Here is a 14,457-nt window from a genome sequence, read left to right as displayed (position 1 = left end):
GTTGACCTATTTATAACGCGCCTGCTATCCGCGGAGAAGCCGGCATACTTCTCAAGGTCCCGGATTGCTCGGCTGACTCGGCGTCGTGCAGCGAGCCAGCCGTCGCCGCCGCCGCCGCCGCCGCCGTCGCTGTCGTCGTCGTCGTCCGTAGCGGCGCGTCTCTCTCGGCCGAGCTGCAATCGCAAAATTGCAGCCCGCGCGAAAGAATACATCGCGCAAACTAGGACAGCTTTCCGGCTGCTTTTGCAGCCGACGCGCTGGCCGCCGGCAGATCGATGGTCGACGTGTGCGTGAATCTCCGCGAAACGCGCCCCTTCGACGAACGGCGGACGATCAATTTCGCGAGATTGCCGCGCGCTCTATCAACGATCGATGACTGTTCGACTGGTCTTGCCGCGATAATGCTGGCTGCGTTCAGCAGGACAAAGCAGTTGCAAAACCGTTTTATGATTTCCTTCTGAACGGTACTAAACGGACTCGGAGCGGTTCAACATATTTACTCAGCGGTCGCCATGTTTTTCAGCGAACTAAAAGTAAGCTGAATCTAAGCACATGTTGAGCAAGATGGATGCCTCCAATTTATGTGAAGTGCAATGCACATATAAAGACGTTATAATATATAATGTAGATTCTACAGAAGTGCACGAGCAATTAGAAAAAGGTATATATAAATAATTTAATAATGAAATATATAATTATATGCTTACATCAAAGTATATTTAGATATTAATGCGTATTATAGATAATGCATAGGTTAGAATAAAGCCACACAGCGAAAATAAGAAACGTTTCAAATTTTATATAGATCTTTTTCACAATGAGAAAAATTTCGTTATCTGATCAAATATCCGGTGTATTTAATCGGATATTTGATCGGATAGCAAAATTAACAATCAGATATTTCTGATATTCTTCTCCATGCAATGTAATAAATGTATCAAATACAATAGCTGAATAAGAAAAATGCATGTAGAACTATTTTACAGCAAATAATGAAAGGTTAGTTCGACGTTTACAAATATATATATATATATATATTCGTAAACATCGAACTAACCTTTCATTACTTGCTGTAAAATATTTCTACATGCATTTTTCTTGTTCAGCTATATTATATATTCAGCTATATTATATATATAATATATATATAATATATATATATAGCTATATAATATATATATATGTGTATCACTCTGACGAGTACAAAGAGCATTCAGCAGAACATCCAAACTGTTGCAATGTATCACTAAACCGTTTACATAGCGCTGAGTTCTGCTGAACGCAGCCATCGACTCGCCGATTAAGCGGTGCCATTTGTTTACGTCCGCGTGTTGACTCCGCGAGTCTAATTGGCGTAATCTGCCTACGCGTCTGCAATCGCCTCGTTGTTATCTGCTCGAGAAGCGCTCGGAGAGGAGAGGGGAGAGCGGGTGGTTTTCACGTGCTCGATAAGATCCTGGCGACGCCTGTCCTCGCGACCGATCAAAGTCGAGGAAAGCGCCGTGAAAAATCGCGGGAGGAGCCGCGTCGCAATCTGAACCGAGGATCGCGCGTGAAGGCCCGCGCAATTTTCGTCTACTCGATAGGATCTCCACGAGCGGTCGTCCGTTCGTCACTGCCAAGTTCGCCCGGTCCAGAAGATGAAGATGAAAAACCGAGGGACTTGCGTCAACGTCGCTACTCCGCTTCCCGGCAAAATGATCCCGCGCGGCGGATTTTTGCGGACTCGGTGAAAGTCCATGCTCTCGCGCGCGCGCGCGCGAGCGCGCAGGATTTCTATGATGCCTCGAGTGGATCCTCGAAGTACTCGCATGCGATAGCACACTTCCCGCGCGCTCCTTGAGCGATTCGGACGAGCGCAATATCTCTTCCTCGCGGAGATCCGGCACTCGCCGGACCGGGAGAAAACGCGACGCATCGATCTTCCTCCGAGCACCGCGTTATATAAAATTCCAAGGTGTTCCGAGATCAGTCGGGGAAAATGAGGTCAAGGATGGAACTCTTTGATAATTATGCGCTCCTGCTCGTCGCGAATCAACATTATGATTTACGTAAACCGCCGTGACACTGTTCTCCAAGTCGTCTCGTCGCGATGTCTCGCACATTCGCAACACAACACGCGTACACGCAGAGAATACGCGCGAGAAAGAGAGAGAGAGAGAGAGAGAGAGAGAGAGAGAGGCGTCATCGGGCGATAATCTACGCCTTATCGAAATATTTTCGGCCGTTTAAACACGTTCTCTCCGCCGCGTAGCGTTATCGCCTTATCTTGTTAGCGTAAAGCGTCAGCGTTAGCTCGGCGGTGTATAATTGGAAACAGCGATTTCCCGCTGGAGAAAGACATTCACCGCAGCTTCCTACCTCTTATCGCGGCATTAATCGATGGGACTTAATGACTCAAAGAACGAAGAGAAGGCGGAGACCGCCTGGTATCCTCAATTTTCTCTTCCTCTCCGCCTCTCTCTCTCTCTCTCTCTCTCTCTCTCTCTCTCTCTCTCTCTCTCTCTCTCTCTCTCTCTCTCTCTCTCACTCACTCACTTACGATTTTACGAAGTACTCGACTACTAATTTTAAATCTAATACTAATTTTCTAATCTGCTTCTAACTCTACTCGCGGCGAAATATTGGCAGCTCTCTTCACAGCTCAGAGCTGGCGGCTCGTGCAATGCGGAATCGCGAGCGGAAAAACATCCTCCGCGCGCGGTTTCCCCGTTCCGCAATCGATAGAACTTAATGGGTGAAAGAGCGAGGAAAGGGCAGGTCCCGGAGCGAGGGATTCATTCGGGAGGGACGAAAAAGATCTCCGATGGCTCGTTAGCGACGAGCAACCGTGTGATTACGAGCGGAATTCATTTCACGTGACTCGGCGCGCTCGCTGCCGCTACGAGCAGGCGTATCTAATCTCCGAGATATTAATCTGCAGCGATAACGCATTCCGCAGGCCGCCGCTATCGGGAATGACCTTTCCGAATCGTGCGATACTGTTCGCGAACGAGAATGAGTAGGAAACGCGCCGTCCACGAGCGAACACTTTCTAGCGTTTCCACGGAAATTAAGCACCTCCACGTCCGACAGCATCTTCGACGGCTCAGCGACATTGATCCACCCAAAAAAAAGTATTCTATGTGTAAAGTGATTTTTCCTTTTAGTCTCATATTCTAAGCGGAGCCTTTGATAGGAAAAGGATTCCTCTTTCGATAAAGCGATTAAAGTGAACCATTCATCTAAAATTTATCAGATGTTATTCTATTTTCCTCTTATTTCAAGAGGATTTTCTTTTATATCAATTAATATTCCTCTTATATCAAGAGGAACGCTTGTCGGCGTTTCTCCTCTTCCATCTACTCACGCAGAGACACTCTCTCTGTGCATATGACGATCGTCGCCACATTTATTTTATGGACAACGTCTGGAGCAAAAAAAAAAGAAGAGAGATCGTTATTTAGTTATTCAGTTTGTGTTGTTCTTCCCGATTGTTTTGTCATAAACGAAGTTCAAGAATTTCTGGAGAAAATCAACTTAAAGACATACAGGCCCATATTTCAGCGTAAGTACATACATACTACATGGGCTGAAAAGTCTTTGGCCTGACATATAGATGGCGCCACAAACTAAAAATCCTTATATTTCCTATAGAGTACCAACCTTAACTTAGATGCTGTAAAAATTTCATGATATTTCGTTGACTCGTGTACAAGTTATAGCTTTCGAAGTGACGTTACCTCTGAATTTATCTTTACTATGGAAAAAAGTGAATTTCGTGTTTTGATTAAACATTGCTTCCTGATGGGAAAAAACACTGTTGAAGCAAAGGCATGGCTTGATAAATGTTACGGCACATCTGCCCCACCGAATTCAACCATCGAATATTGGTTTGCTGAGTTTCGTCGTAACCGTACGAGCACAAATGATGCACCACGTTCAGGAAGGCCAAATGAGGCAGTTACTCCAGAAAACATCCAGAAAATCAGTGAAATCGTGTTGAATGACCGCAAAATGAAATTGAGTGAGCTAGCTAACATCATAGGCATCTCAAAGGAACGCGTTGGTCATATCATTCATGAATATTTACACATGAAAAAGCTTTGCGCGCGTTGGGTGCCGCGTTTTTTGACAATTGAGCAAAAAGCGGAACGTGTTCGACTTTCAAAGCAAAATCTGGCCCTGTTTAACCGCAATAAGAAGGAATTTTTGCGTCGATTTGTCACAATGGATGAAACATGGATCCATCACTATACACCGGAGTCCAATCGGCAGTCAGCGGAGTGGTTATTGCCTGGTGAAAGCCGTCCGAAGCGCCCGAAGACACAACAATCAGCCGGCAAGGTTTTGGCCAGTATTTTTTGGGATGCGCATAACATAATATTCATTGATTATCTTGAACTTGGTAAAACTATCAATAAAGAATATTACTGTACATTACTGGATCGATTGGACGACGAGGTCAAGATCAAACGGCCACATTTGGCAAAGAAAAAAATTTTGTTTCACCAAGACAATGCTCCAGCTCACTCGGCTCGCGATACGACCGATAAATTAAAGAAATTGCGCTATGAATTGGTCCCGCATCCCCCGTATTCTCCAGACCTGGCCCCCAGCGACTATTTCTTTTTTCCTCGACTGAAGCAGTGGCTCGCTGGTAAAAGATTTTACTCGAATGAGGAGGTCAAGTTGGAAACAAATGCCTATTTTGAGGGACTTGACACCGAGCACTATAAGACCGGCATCGAAATATTAGCGGACCGTTACACTAAGTGCATTACTCTAAATGGAGATTATGTCGAGGAATAAAACACTTTTTTCATTAAAAAAATCGTTTTTTCATTGTTAAGCCAAAGACTTTTCAGCCCATGTAGTATATCCATTTATCGTGTCGCGTTGCACATTAAATGCTATTTAGAGTACTTAAAATGACAAATTTACGTTTTTCCTACTTTTTCAGCAGAAAGTAAAAAAAAATTTAACTAGAATTTTTTCCGGAGTCACATAATAATTTTTTCTCCTTCCCCTATAAAGGAACATATAATCAGTAAGAATAAATAATAATCCTTTTAAAAAAAAAGATTAAATAACCTGTGTATAAGAGGAAATTTATATTAAAATCAATAAGATTTGCATTATACATATAACATATAATTCCATTAATTTTAAGAATAATGTGTTTATAATATTTTCTTCTTAATCTTAGAGAGATCTTAATCTTAATCCTCTTGAGGCCACATATAAGAATAAAATTCTCTAAAATTCAGATGATTCCGCTTGTTCTGGAATTTATCTGTTTTGGATATCACGTGGACCAATTGTCGCGCGCGTGACCTTTAATAGAGGCAACTGTGGCTTCACTTTTTGACAAACCGATAAAATATTTCTACAGTCCAGCACGAAATTCAACGTATCAGAGTATTTTTCCCAACACGATATCTGCACAGTACAATTCTTGCTACAATATCGGTCATCCCAAAAACAACATTAGGCTACTCGCCAAAATTTCGAAATGCCGAATTTTAAAAGAACGGCGCTGGAAAAGTGTCGGCTTCAAAGTGTCTCAAGAATCAGAAAAGAGAAACAAAATCCAACAGCAACACAGACGACATCAGTTTTCACGTAAAACTCATTTTGTCCGGCAGCGAAACACTGTGCGTTCAGATGATGAATATATTTTGAGCGGAACTTGAACGCGTCTCTCGTCTCCGCAGAGATCTCGAATTGCGAGTATGCAATTATGTACGGGAAACCGACGCACCATGTAAATTCCCCCCATCAGACATTCTTTCCCACCTTGCACCGAGAGGCGTAAGGCGCTAAGGCGCTCGCGATTTTCTCTTTTCAGCTCCGTTCGGCCTCGAATTTCCTAACTTCTCATTACGATGCTCTCCTCGGTTCATACCCATTACGATATACTCTTCTCCTCGCGACCTTTCTCTACTTTCTCTGAATGGACTCGGCTTACCTTGTACACCTCCGAGAAGAATCCCGCGCCGATCTTCTCCATGTAAAAGTCGTCCAGGCGATTGAGCGACGCGACGGCGTGCCTGAGCGCCTGGCAGGACGCGCCGGTGCGCCTCTTGGAGCTTGAGTCCTGAAGCGCCTCGCCGGTGCACACACTCAAGCCATGCACGCCGCCGCCGTCCATCTCCGTGGGTCGCCAAGGATCGCGACATTTCTCTCGTTCCTTGTAGCTGCGCGGCGAGGACGACCGCAGCTCGGTCGGCAGGTCCTGCGGTGGCGCGTCGTTGTCGGGCCTCGTCCAGTCCTTGGATAGTGTCGAGGCAACGAGGTCAGCGGCGCAAGAGTCGTCCTCGCAGGTGTTGGCCAACTCCACGGAATCGCCGGAAGCGTCGTTCTTCACATCGACGGTCGTTTTCGCCGACGACTTCTGATACGCGCACAGCTCGTTCACGATCGGAACGTTGGACGCGTCAATCGCGGACGCGTCCGCGAGAGGCTCCTCATTGTCAGGCCTTTTCCCGCTCAGCGTCGGATGGATGAGCTCGGAAGACCTCGTGGAAGGTAGCTTCATGATCGTCGAAGCGGCGTATCCCTGAGTAAACTTGAGTTGCTGTTCATTACACGCCGTTCTGTTTCCCGTCTGATGCTCCTTGCCGCTCGCGGATTCTCGGCCGACGGTCTTCTTCGGGCATGATTCAACACCGGTGATCGAGGTAGATTGCAGCCTCCGTGACCTGCTGGCGCCGGACGTCGTGGTCTTGGGGAAACTCGCGCTACTCTGGCCAGAGGAGCACTTCTGCGTGGCGGTAGCGGCCGGAGACGACGACCCGGAGGTCGTCTTCGCGCTGGCATTGTGGCTCTTGGCGATCTGTGACGCTTCTTTGGTCGTACACTTTGTCGTCTTCGGGCAGGCGGTCGCCTCGGTCCGACAAGGTCTAGGAAGCTCCACCGCGGATGACGATTCCGCCGGAGCGGCGGCTGGTGGTTGCAGGTTGTTGCAAGGTACCTCGGAGACCACCGAGTCGCCGACGACGTTGTCTTTGGGCCGCCAAGGTCTGGCCTTGTCGTCGACGCCCACGCTCGGGGTCTCCTCCGCCGAGAAGCACGGCAGGCACGAGGCCGTGCCAGCCGGTCTCGCGCACGACTTGGGCGTCATCCCATTAGGCGGGCCCGGTGTGTTCGACGGCGGCACCTTCCCGAACATCTTCGCCGTTATTGCGGCGAGGTCGCGCAAGCTGACGCGAGGCAACGGCGGCCCTGCCTGCGCCGCATCACACGCGGCCGGCTCCACGCACCTCTCGACGGTCGTCGTCGTCGTCGTCACGGCGTCGTCCCGCGGTGTCCTGAGGCGAAGAGTCGCTAAGGGATGCTCGGACCGCGAGCGAACCCGGAAACGACAGCACGGGATAGTCCAGCGACGAGTAAGAAGGCTCGGGAACTCTGCGGATGTTGATCCGGACGAAGGAAGCCGTAGACTAGGATGCCACGTGGTCAAGTTGGCGACCTGGTCAAGCAGTATTCTCTCGGAGCGAAGTGTCTCGGCCGGCGGGAAGGCAATAAAGGATCAATCTGTCTTGGTTTCTTCGTGTCGCCGATCGAGTCCAAGGAGGAAGTGGATTCCCGTCCTCTTGATTCAAAGGACCAAGCTTGCTGAGCTCACGGAAGACGTGGGGGTCTCAGGGTGAGACAACGAATCGTATGTTTCTGGCGCAACGTGTGGAAGACACTTGTCCACTTTCGCAGGAGCAGGTCGACGAAGGAAGGCGAAGAAGGAAGTAGAGACCGGAAGCCGCAGAGAGAACGAAGACACAGGAGCGCGATCGGCGCGTTTGTATCACGTACCTCTTCTTCTTCTCTTCCCTATTTTTGGCAGTGACGTCGCGCGTCGGAATCACAGTCGGTCAAGCGAACGTTATCCTGGGAACCGCAATGCGCTCCAGGACCGTCACGTTCGTGGCGCGGCACCGGAACTTGGCACGATCCTCTCCTCGTCGCCAGTGGACGACTCACCGGCTGATTCGGGCGTTCCTGAAATAAAGTCACATCCGAGAGGTGATGGACGATTCGTCGGGAGTTTCGAGCGCCGAAATGCTGACGGAAAGCAACTTCCGCGCGGGCCATCTTTGCTCTCGCGACTGGTAGGAGTACCAATGTCAAGGAGTACAAGTAGCGAACTCTTTCTCTCTCTCTCTCTCTCTCTCTCTCTCTCTCTCTCTTTCTTTCTCTCTAAACATTCTCATTGTTTTGGCCTATAAATTGCAATTTTTAACTTTCGACATTACAGAAAATTTAGGTGGTCTCCTGATATCGGTACTTTTGCCTCACCAGTTTCTCTTTAACCCTTTAACGCCTTTAATCCTTTAACCCTTTAACTGGTAACTATATAGTAGTTACTAAAGACTGGTATATAGATTGTATGTAAATTCGGGTTAGTCTGTTTTTAGCTCAATTTTAATGATAACATGTTTTGTCAAATTCCAAGTAGGCGTAGTTAGCATTGTTACTGACATCTAGAAGTGCACTATAAATGAATAGATTGATATCTGTTATAATTTTATACATTTGGAAGTTTGCTCAGATGCAAAATGTGAAATTAAAAGAATATAGAAATTCCAAATGGCGAATCCAATATGGTAGACACGAAATTCAAGAAATCAACCTATTTTCGTGAAACCTGGTGACCTACAGCGCTTTTTATGCGGCGAAAAATGAAGGGACGATTGACTATCTGAATGGTGATCTAGAAGATACTCTTCTGAAATAGTAAGCTTGACGCTCTGAATGATAAACTTCACACTCACACTTCAAACTCACAAATATAGTAACGTTTCAGCTGAAAAATGTCAAGCTGACTATCAGAGTTATGTCGTATAGATTACCCTTCATTTTTCTCTGTATTGCTCATTTCGTATATGCTTTTAGAATCCAAGTCATATTTACCAATAAACAAAAAACGAACGATAAAAAAAAACCAATATAAAATTCTGATTTTTTTTTGGTTATCACTACTTATGGTCTCAGTTAAAAAAAAACTCAAATTTTATTTTTAAAACACTTATAAAAAAGTCGGGCGTTAAAGGGTTAAGCGACACGTTCGTGGAAAGCTGAGCTCACAACATCCGTTTAGACAGCGGCAAACAGAACGTCAGTTCTTCGTCCTTCGATGCTTTTGCATTGGAATACTCGCGGTATCCGTCTCACAGCCATATCTTAACCATCCCTATTAAAAAAGAAAAGTTTGCCGGCGTCTACACAAACAGCGCGAATCCGGCCTGACGCTTCAGCCGATCGTAACTTCGCTCGACGTGAGGAGAAAAAAAATAAACAAATAAAGGAGCAAAAATATTACGTCGCGGCGTAGACAAAGTGTGCGGCGTTATGACCTTTGGAGCGCGGCAAGCAACCGGTTCCGAGGTGTGCGTCGAGAAACTGACAAACATGATGCGGCGCTGCCGAAATGTCATAAATCACGAGTAATTGGAGACGATTTTCCGTTGGTGCGGCGGATAATCGTTTTCACACGCGCGGGGAACATCGCGCAGATTGATCGCGCGCAGTCGTTGACCATTAGCGCCAAGGTTTTCTCCGGCTTTCCTCGGATGTCTCAGATTCGCGCTCGCGGTCACACGAGTAACGGGAGACGCGTGAGCGAGCTGTAAGCTACGGATGCGTCGTTTATTACAAGAACAGTGGCAACACGCGCATTTCGCGGGCGATAACGCGCGCCGTCGGCATCGCGCGAGTCTAAGTCGTTGTTGAACTCGCACGACCGCGCATCCTCATCGTCGGGAATGAGAAATCGTCCGGTCGAAGTCAAACAGAACACGTCGTCACTCTCAACTAGAGTTCCCAATCCCGGGATCCTGGATCCCGGGATCCCGGCCAAATTTTTGTTCCCGAAAATACTCGGGATTCAACATCACAAATCCCGGGATTTCGGGATTTCAAAATTTGATGCTTAGTGTCTATATAATATTTACGTTTTACAAAAATTTTACTTTAATAATTATTACTTATTACTGATGTTTTAGAGCATTCGCTAGAGAAGTGTGTATTTATATTTTAAATTTAATTCCATGTATTATTTTTAGTTGTTTTAAATATTAAGGGAGTTTTCTATTGTAAATTTCGCGGATAAACTGGCGCAATACAGACTTGAATCCGGGATCCTCGATCAGATATTTTTTAACAAAATTTGTTTTATTATGTTTAAAGTCGCTTTTTCAATGTGAAAAAGAAGAAATAATTATTTTTATTTTTATTACAAAAACTTTGATTTTTAATTGTAACGGTTTTTGTGCAATCATTAATGTAAGTTGCTTTTATTTTTACTGAAATTTTACTTTTTGTTTGTCATAATGTTCATAAAAGTCTGTGAATGTTCTATAAATAAAATAATTCTATTATTTGTAAATATTCCTTGTTTCTTTCCTTACATATATATAATCCCGGGACTAGTCCCGAGATCCCGGGATGGAATCCAAAAAATCCCGAAATCCCGGGATCCTAAATTGTATCCGGGATTGGAAACTCTACTCTCAATCCTTAACGGGGGAATTACATGCGGAGCAGGCCGTTTTCAAGGCTATTTTTACGAATTTTTTTTTTAACGGAAACGGTAGAGTCAATGGACTTGAAATTTTCGCAGTTCATTATTCATTAATGTTCAAAGTATAAAATAAATTGTTATACTATATGAAAGTAAGATAAAATTAAACGCTTATCTAAACATCATTCGCAAACTGTCGAACATTATCAAAATTACTGAACGAATAACTTGAAATTATTAAAAATCAGTAACATGTTTTCATCCTACTCGAACACAATTATATTTTTTTTATTATTTTTTATATGATTACTTGTTTCATTTTGTATTTTTTTTTGTCAGTCATTACAGTCATTTTTCCAACTTGCTTCACCCTTCATTTTAGTATAGCTATAACGTAACGTATATTTTAAAAATCTTTCTCATTTTTTGGTTTCAGAGTAGTGAGAGGCCCGGAATTATGTCGACAACAAACATAGAGCTCGCAAACGAATGACTGCATTTTTATCTGTAATTACAAATTAGATCGGTTCTTGTGATTCAATAAAATTTATCTTACACTTTGAACATTAATGAATGCACTGTGAAAATTTCATATCCATTGATTTTTCCGTTTTCGTTAAAAAAAATTCGTAAAAATAGCCTTGAAAATAACCTATCCTTCCGCATGTAATTCCTCCCTTAAGTAAGCGCACTGGCAAAATCGCACAAGTGAGCGTACGGGGGGAGGGGGGAGGGTGCAAAGATTTCTTTTTTGAAATTTAAACTAACCAACAGATGCTTAAAAACAAAAACACAATGCAGCTTGACGGTTAAAGTTTCTTTGTTTACTTCAACAAGAGACAAAAAAGAAGTAAATTCTCTGAGTTAAAAAGAGAAGAATCTGCTGAAGAACCTCCCGCGCCTTAACTTCAACGTTAATCACCGAGAATAATTACCATCGAGATATCGCTCGTCGAGCGACCGGAAGTTTCCCCGAGACTCGAGCTGTTGTTATTATGAAACATAACGCAGAGATCTCTCCGACAGAACGAGATCCCGAAGCATCCGCGCTCGCATTCGCGCCGGGCGGCCTTGAAAACGTGCAAAGTATCAAGTTTCAAATTTAGACCGAAGAGCTGGGAAAGCGTCTTTTTCTCAGCCCATCAGCGTCGTCGGCGACACCGACGACGATTGCTTTCGTTTTTGCGCGCTTTTGCGTCAACGACGCTCGCATGCGGGGGTTGAGGATCCTCAACGCGTACGACAGCACTGCGTCAAATTAAGCGCACTGCACCGCCGTGAGCAGAAGCTCCCAGGCGGGACAGAAAATCATGATGACGTCAAAAAGACGAGGAAAATTCTTTTCTTCCATCATGATTCAATCATTTTCGCGTCATTTCGATATTATCATAATTTCCTGTTCTGCCTGTGCAGAGCACCTTGCTCGAACGCCGCGTTGCTTGTATGCAATTTAAGATCCACGTCCAATCATCTCTCAGCACACATCGAGTGCCTCCTCCCCCCCCTCCCTCCCGTGATGACGGGCCTCGTATCACCGCGCATTATCGCACTCATCGTTAGCAATAAGCACCGAATTACAAGATTCCTCGTCCAACGAGGTCAACCGAGAGCCAAGCGAAGTCAAGCCCGCTCGCGGTGCGCTCGCCTCGTCAAGTGTTCGATAAAGCCGAGTGTGCCGCATTCACGTGACGCGTTTTACCGCATTGTCACATGCACAATTACGGCGCAGCGTGCACGTGTGTGTCGGAGCGCGGATCACGTGAGCTGAAAGTCTCTCGTGAATGTGTTCAACATTCGCCAGGCATGTCTCCGCTGGAGGCACTTCTTCGCGGAAAGAACGCCTCGTAAAACGCGCGATAGTCGGCACGTGTCGTATCTCGCGCCGCGAAGGTCGGAAAAAAAGGGGAAAACGCCGAATGGAGATTACTCGGCGAGTCGAGTAATTCGCGCGCGTGCGCGCGCGCGCGGAACACCTCTTGGCCTTCAATTCGCGCGGGGTATGTCTAGGGTTGCCAACTGTCCGGTTTTGACCCGGACTGTCAGGTTTGCAGAAAGTCTTGCCCAGTGTTCCGGTTAACAAGTCAAACCGGACGTCATGTGTCCGGTTTTTAAGTTATATCCAATCAACGGAGTGAGAGTTCAGATTTTAGCAACGTTTCTCCGTCTCAAGCGCCTACAAACGATCGGGCGGCACACGAAAAGCCATCTACTAGATGACCTGCCGATCCATCATTCTATATATATTAAAAAAGTAATGATTTATTATTTTATTCAATCAAATCTTGTTTATAAAATTGTTTGGCAATTAATATTGCAAATAAATTGCGTCATATTTTGTATTTAATGTAACGTTATGATTATTATTTCTGTCCGGTTTAGTCCAGTTTGGGAGGTTTGTTATCTTAAAGAAGAAATGTCCGGTAATTTTAACTTTCGGATTTGGCAACCCCTAGGTACATGTCGCAGATAAGAATGCATCCAGAGCTTGCCCGTGCCACGGATCGCAGATAATACAATCGCAGATAGCGGCAGCTCATTTAACAGACGTCGGAGCTTTCATCGCATCCGCACACGCGGATACACCCAGATACACGCGGATAAGAGCCATTTTCACGTGCCGCGGCTCGTTAGTCGATGCTCGTCGAGCAAATGAGCAATCCGTCGTCGTCGTCGTCATAGTCTTTAGGACGCAGCCAAGAGGAAGCGATTCGCGAGCGATGGAAGCCGGTGGAAGCATCTCTCGTCGACTTATTCGCCACGAGTAAACAACAAAGTCTCGATGAGCGACGAAGCCGGTGCGTGGCGCGGGCCGCGTCGGTCGGTCGGTTTTAATTAGCGTCGCGGAACAAAAGAGTGCGAGAGCTCTCGCTCGGGAAACGAACAGCCGCGGGCCCCGGATGAAAGTTAATTGTGGCGCTAATTATTTGCTAATTACCGTTAACCACCTCGGCGTTTGCTCGCTCACTCGCTCGCTCGCTCGAGAGACATCCGAGAGAGCATTTTCGCGCGGCTATCAGTTATCGCCGCACGCGACAGCGATGCGTCCGTCGTAGCTGAGAATTTAAATATCCGCGCGCTGCGACGTGCATCGCGATTAAAAGTTTTCCAATATTTTTCACGCTCTATAAATTCGGTCGTTGCAAATTTGCGCCTGCCTGGTGTGTGTGTGTGTATGTGTGTCGCGTCAGACGTATCGTCCTTGCGTGGTCCGACCTGCGCTGCGCCTTATTTCGTCATCGTGTTTAATTGTTCCGAAGGTAACGACACATTTTAATATACTTCCCAAAGTTCAACTTTTTCTGTGTTTAATTTTTCCACTTTTTCTCCCTTCGTTCGAACATCTCGGCAAAATATGACGCGAGCATTACTGCGAATAAATAAATTCGTCGTAAAATTGCCCGAGATTAGAAGGCAGCTTCCTTCGGCTTTGAAGAACCCACGTCCTTGAAGAGGAAGGGAGGGAAGGAGGGGGGAGAGGGTAAAAACGAATAGAGAAACTAACGCGACGTCTCACCGCACATGTGACGCCGAAGAGCACGCAAAGACGAAAACGCGCGCATTGTAAAATACGCAAGGACGTCGGATGTAAAGTCTTATTCACAATCGCAACGAGACTGATAAAGAACCGACGCGCGTGACATCGCGAAATATATGTGTAAACAAACACACGGCGCTCCTTTATGATCGTGTCTTAATTACATCCCTGGGAATGACATTCGCGGAGATTCTAAAAGCGAGTAAAACTTGACACTTGATACTCACACGGTGCATCGGATTCTGGCGAACCTCGTCCTTGACGTCGTCGTCGCCGTCGCCGTCGTCGCCGTCGTTGTCACGCTCGGAGTCGCGCGACCGCGTCTCGCCGCTGCGTTGTCCACCTCGTCGTCGTCGTCGTCGTCGTCGTCGTCGTCGTCGCCGTCGTCGTCGTCGTCGTCGTCGTCGTCGTCGTCGTCGTCGTC

At 46.1% G+C, this 14,457-nt stretch overlaps 1 protein-coding gene across 2 annotated transcripts in view; it reads right to left on the bottom strand.

The window, feature by feature from the left end:
* Positions 1–14,457, bottom strand: part of cdi (serine/threonine kinase) — a 48,337-nt gene extending 33,880 nt beyond the window's left edge. For both annotated transcript variants that reach the window (XM_025303407.1, XM_011139175.3), the window contains exons 1-2: positions 14,261–14,457; positions 5,951–7,977 (exon numbers count right to left, since the gene is read on the bottom strand). In XM_025303407.1, the coding sequence (XP_025159192.1) occupies positions 5,951–7,153 (1,203 nt within the window). In that variant the 5' untranslated portion in view covers positions 7,154–7,977; positions 14,261–14,457. The remainder of the gene's footprint in view (positions 1–5,950; positions 7,978–14,260) is intronic.

The sequence above is a fragment of the Harpegnathos saltator genome, unplaced genomic scaffold (genome assembly GCF_003227715.2).
Source record: "Harpegnathos saltator strain DR-91 unplaced genomic scaffold, Hsal_v8.6 scaffold54, whole genome shotgun sequence".
NCBI lineage: Eukaryota > Metazoa > Arthropoda > Insecta > Hymenoptera > Formicidae > Harpegnathos > Harpegnathos saltator.
This window is presented reverse-complemented; position numbering and strand designations above follow the sequence as displayed.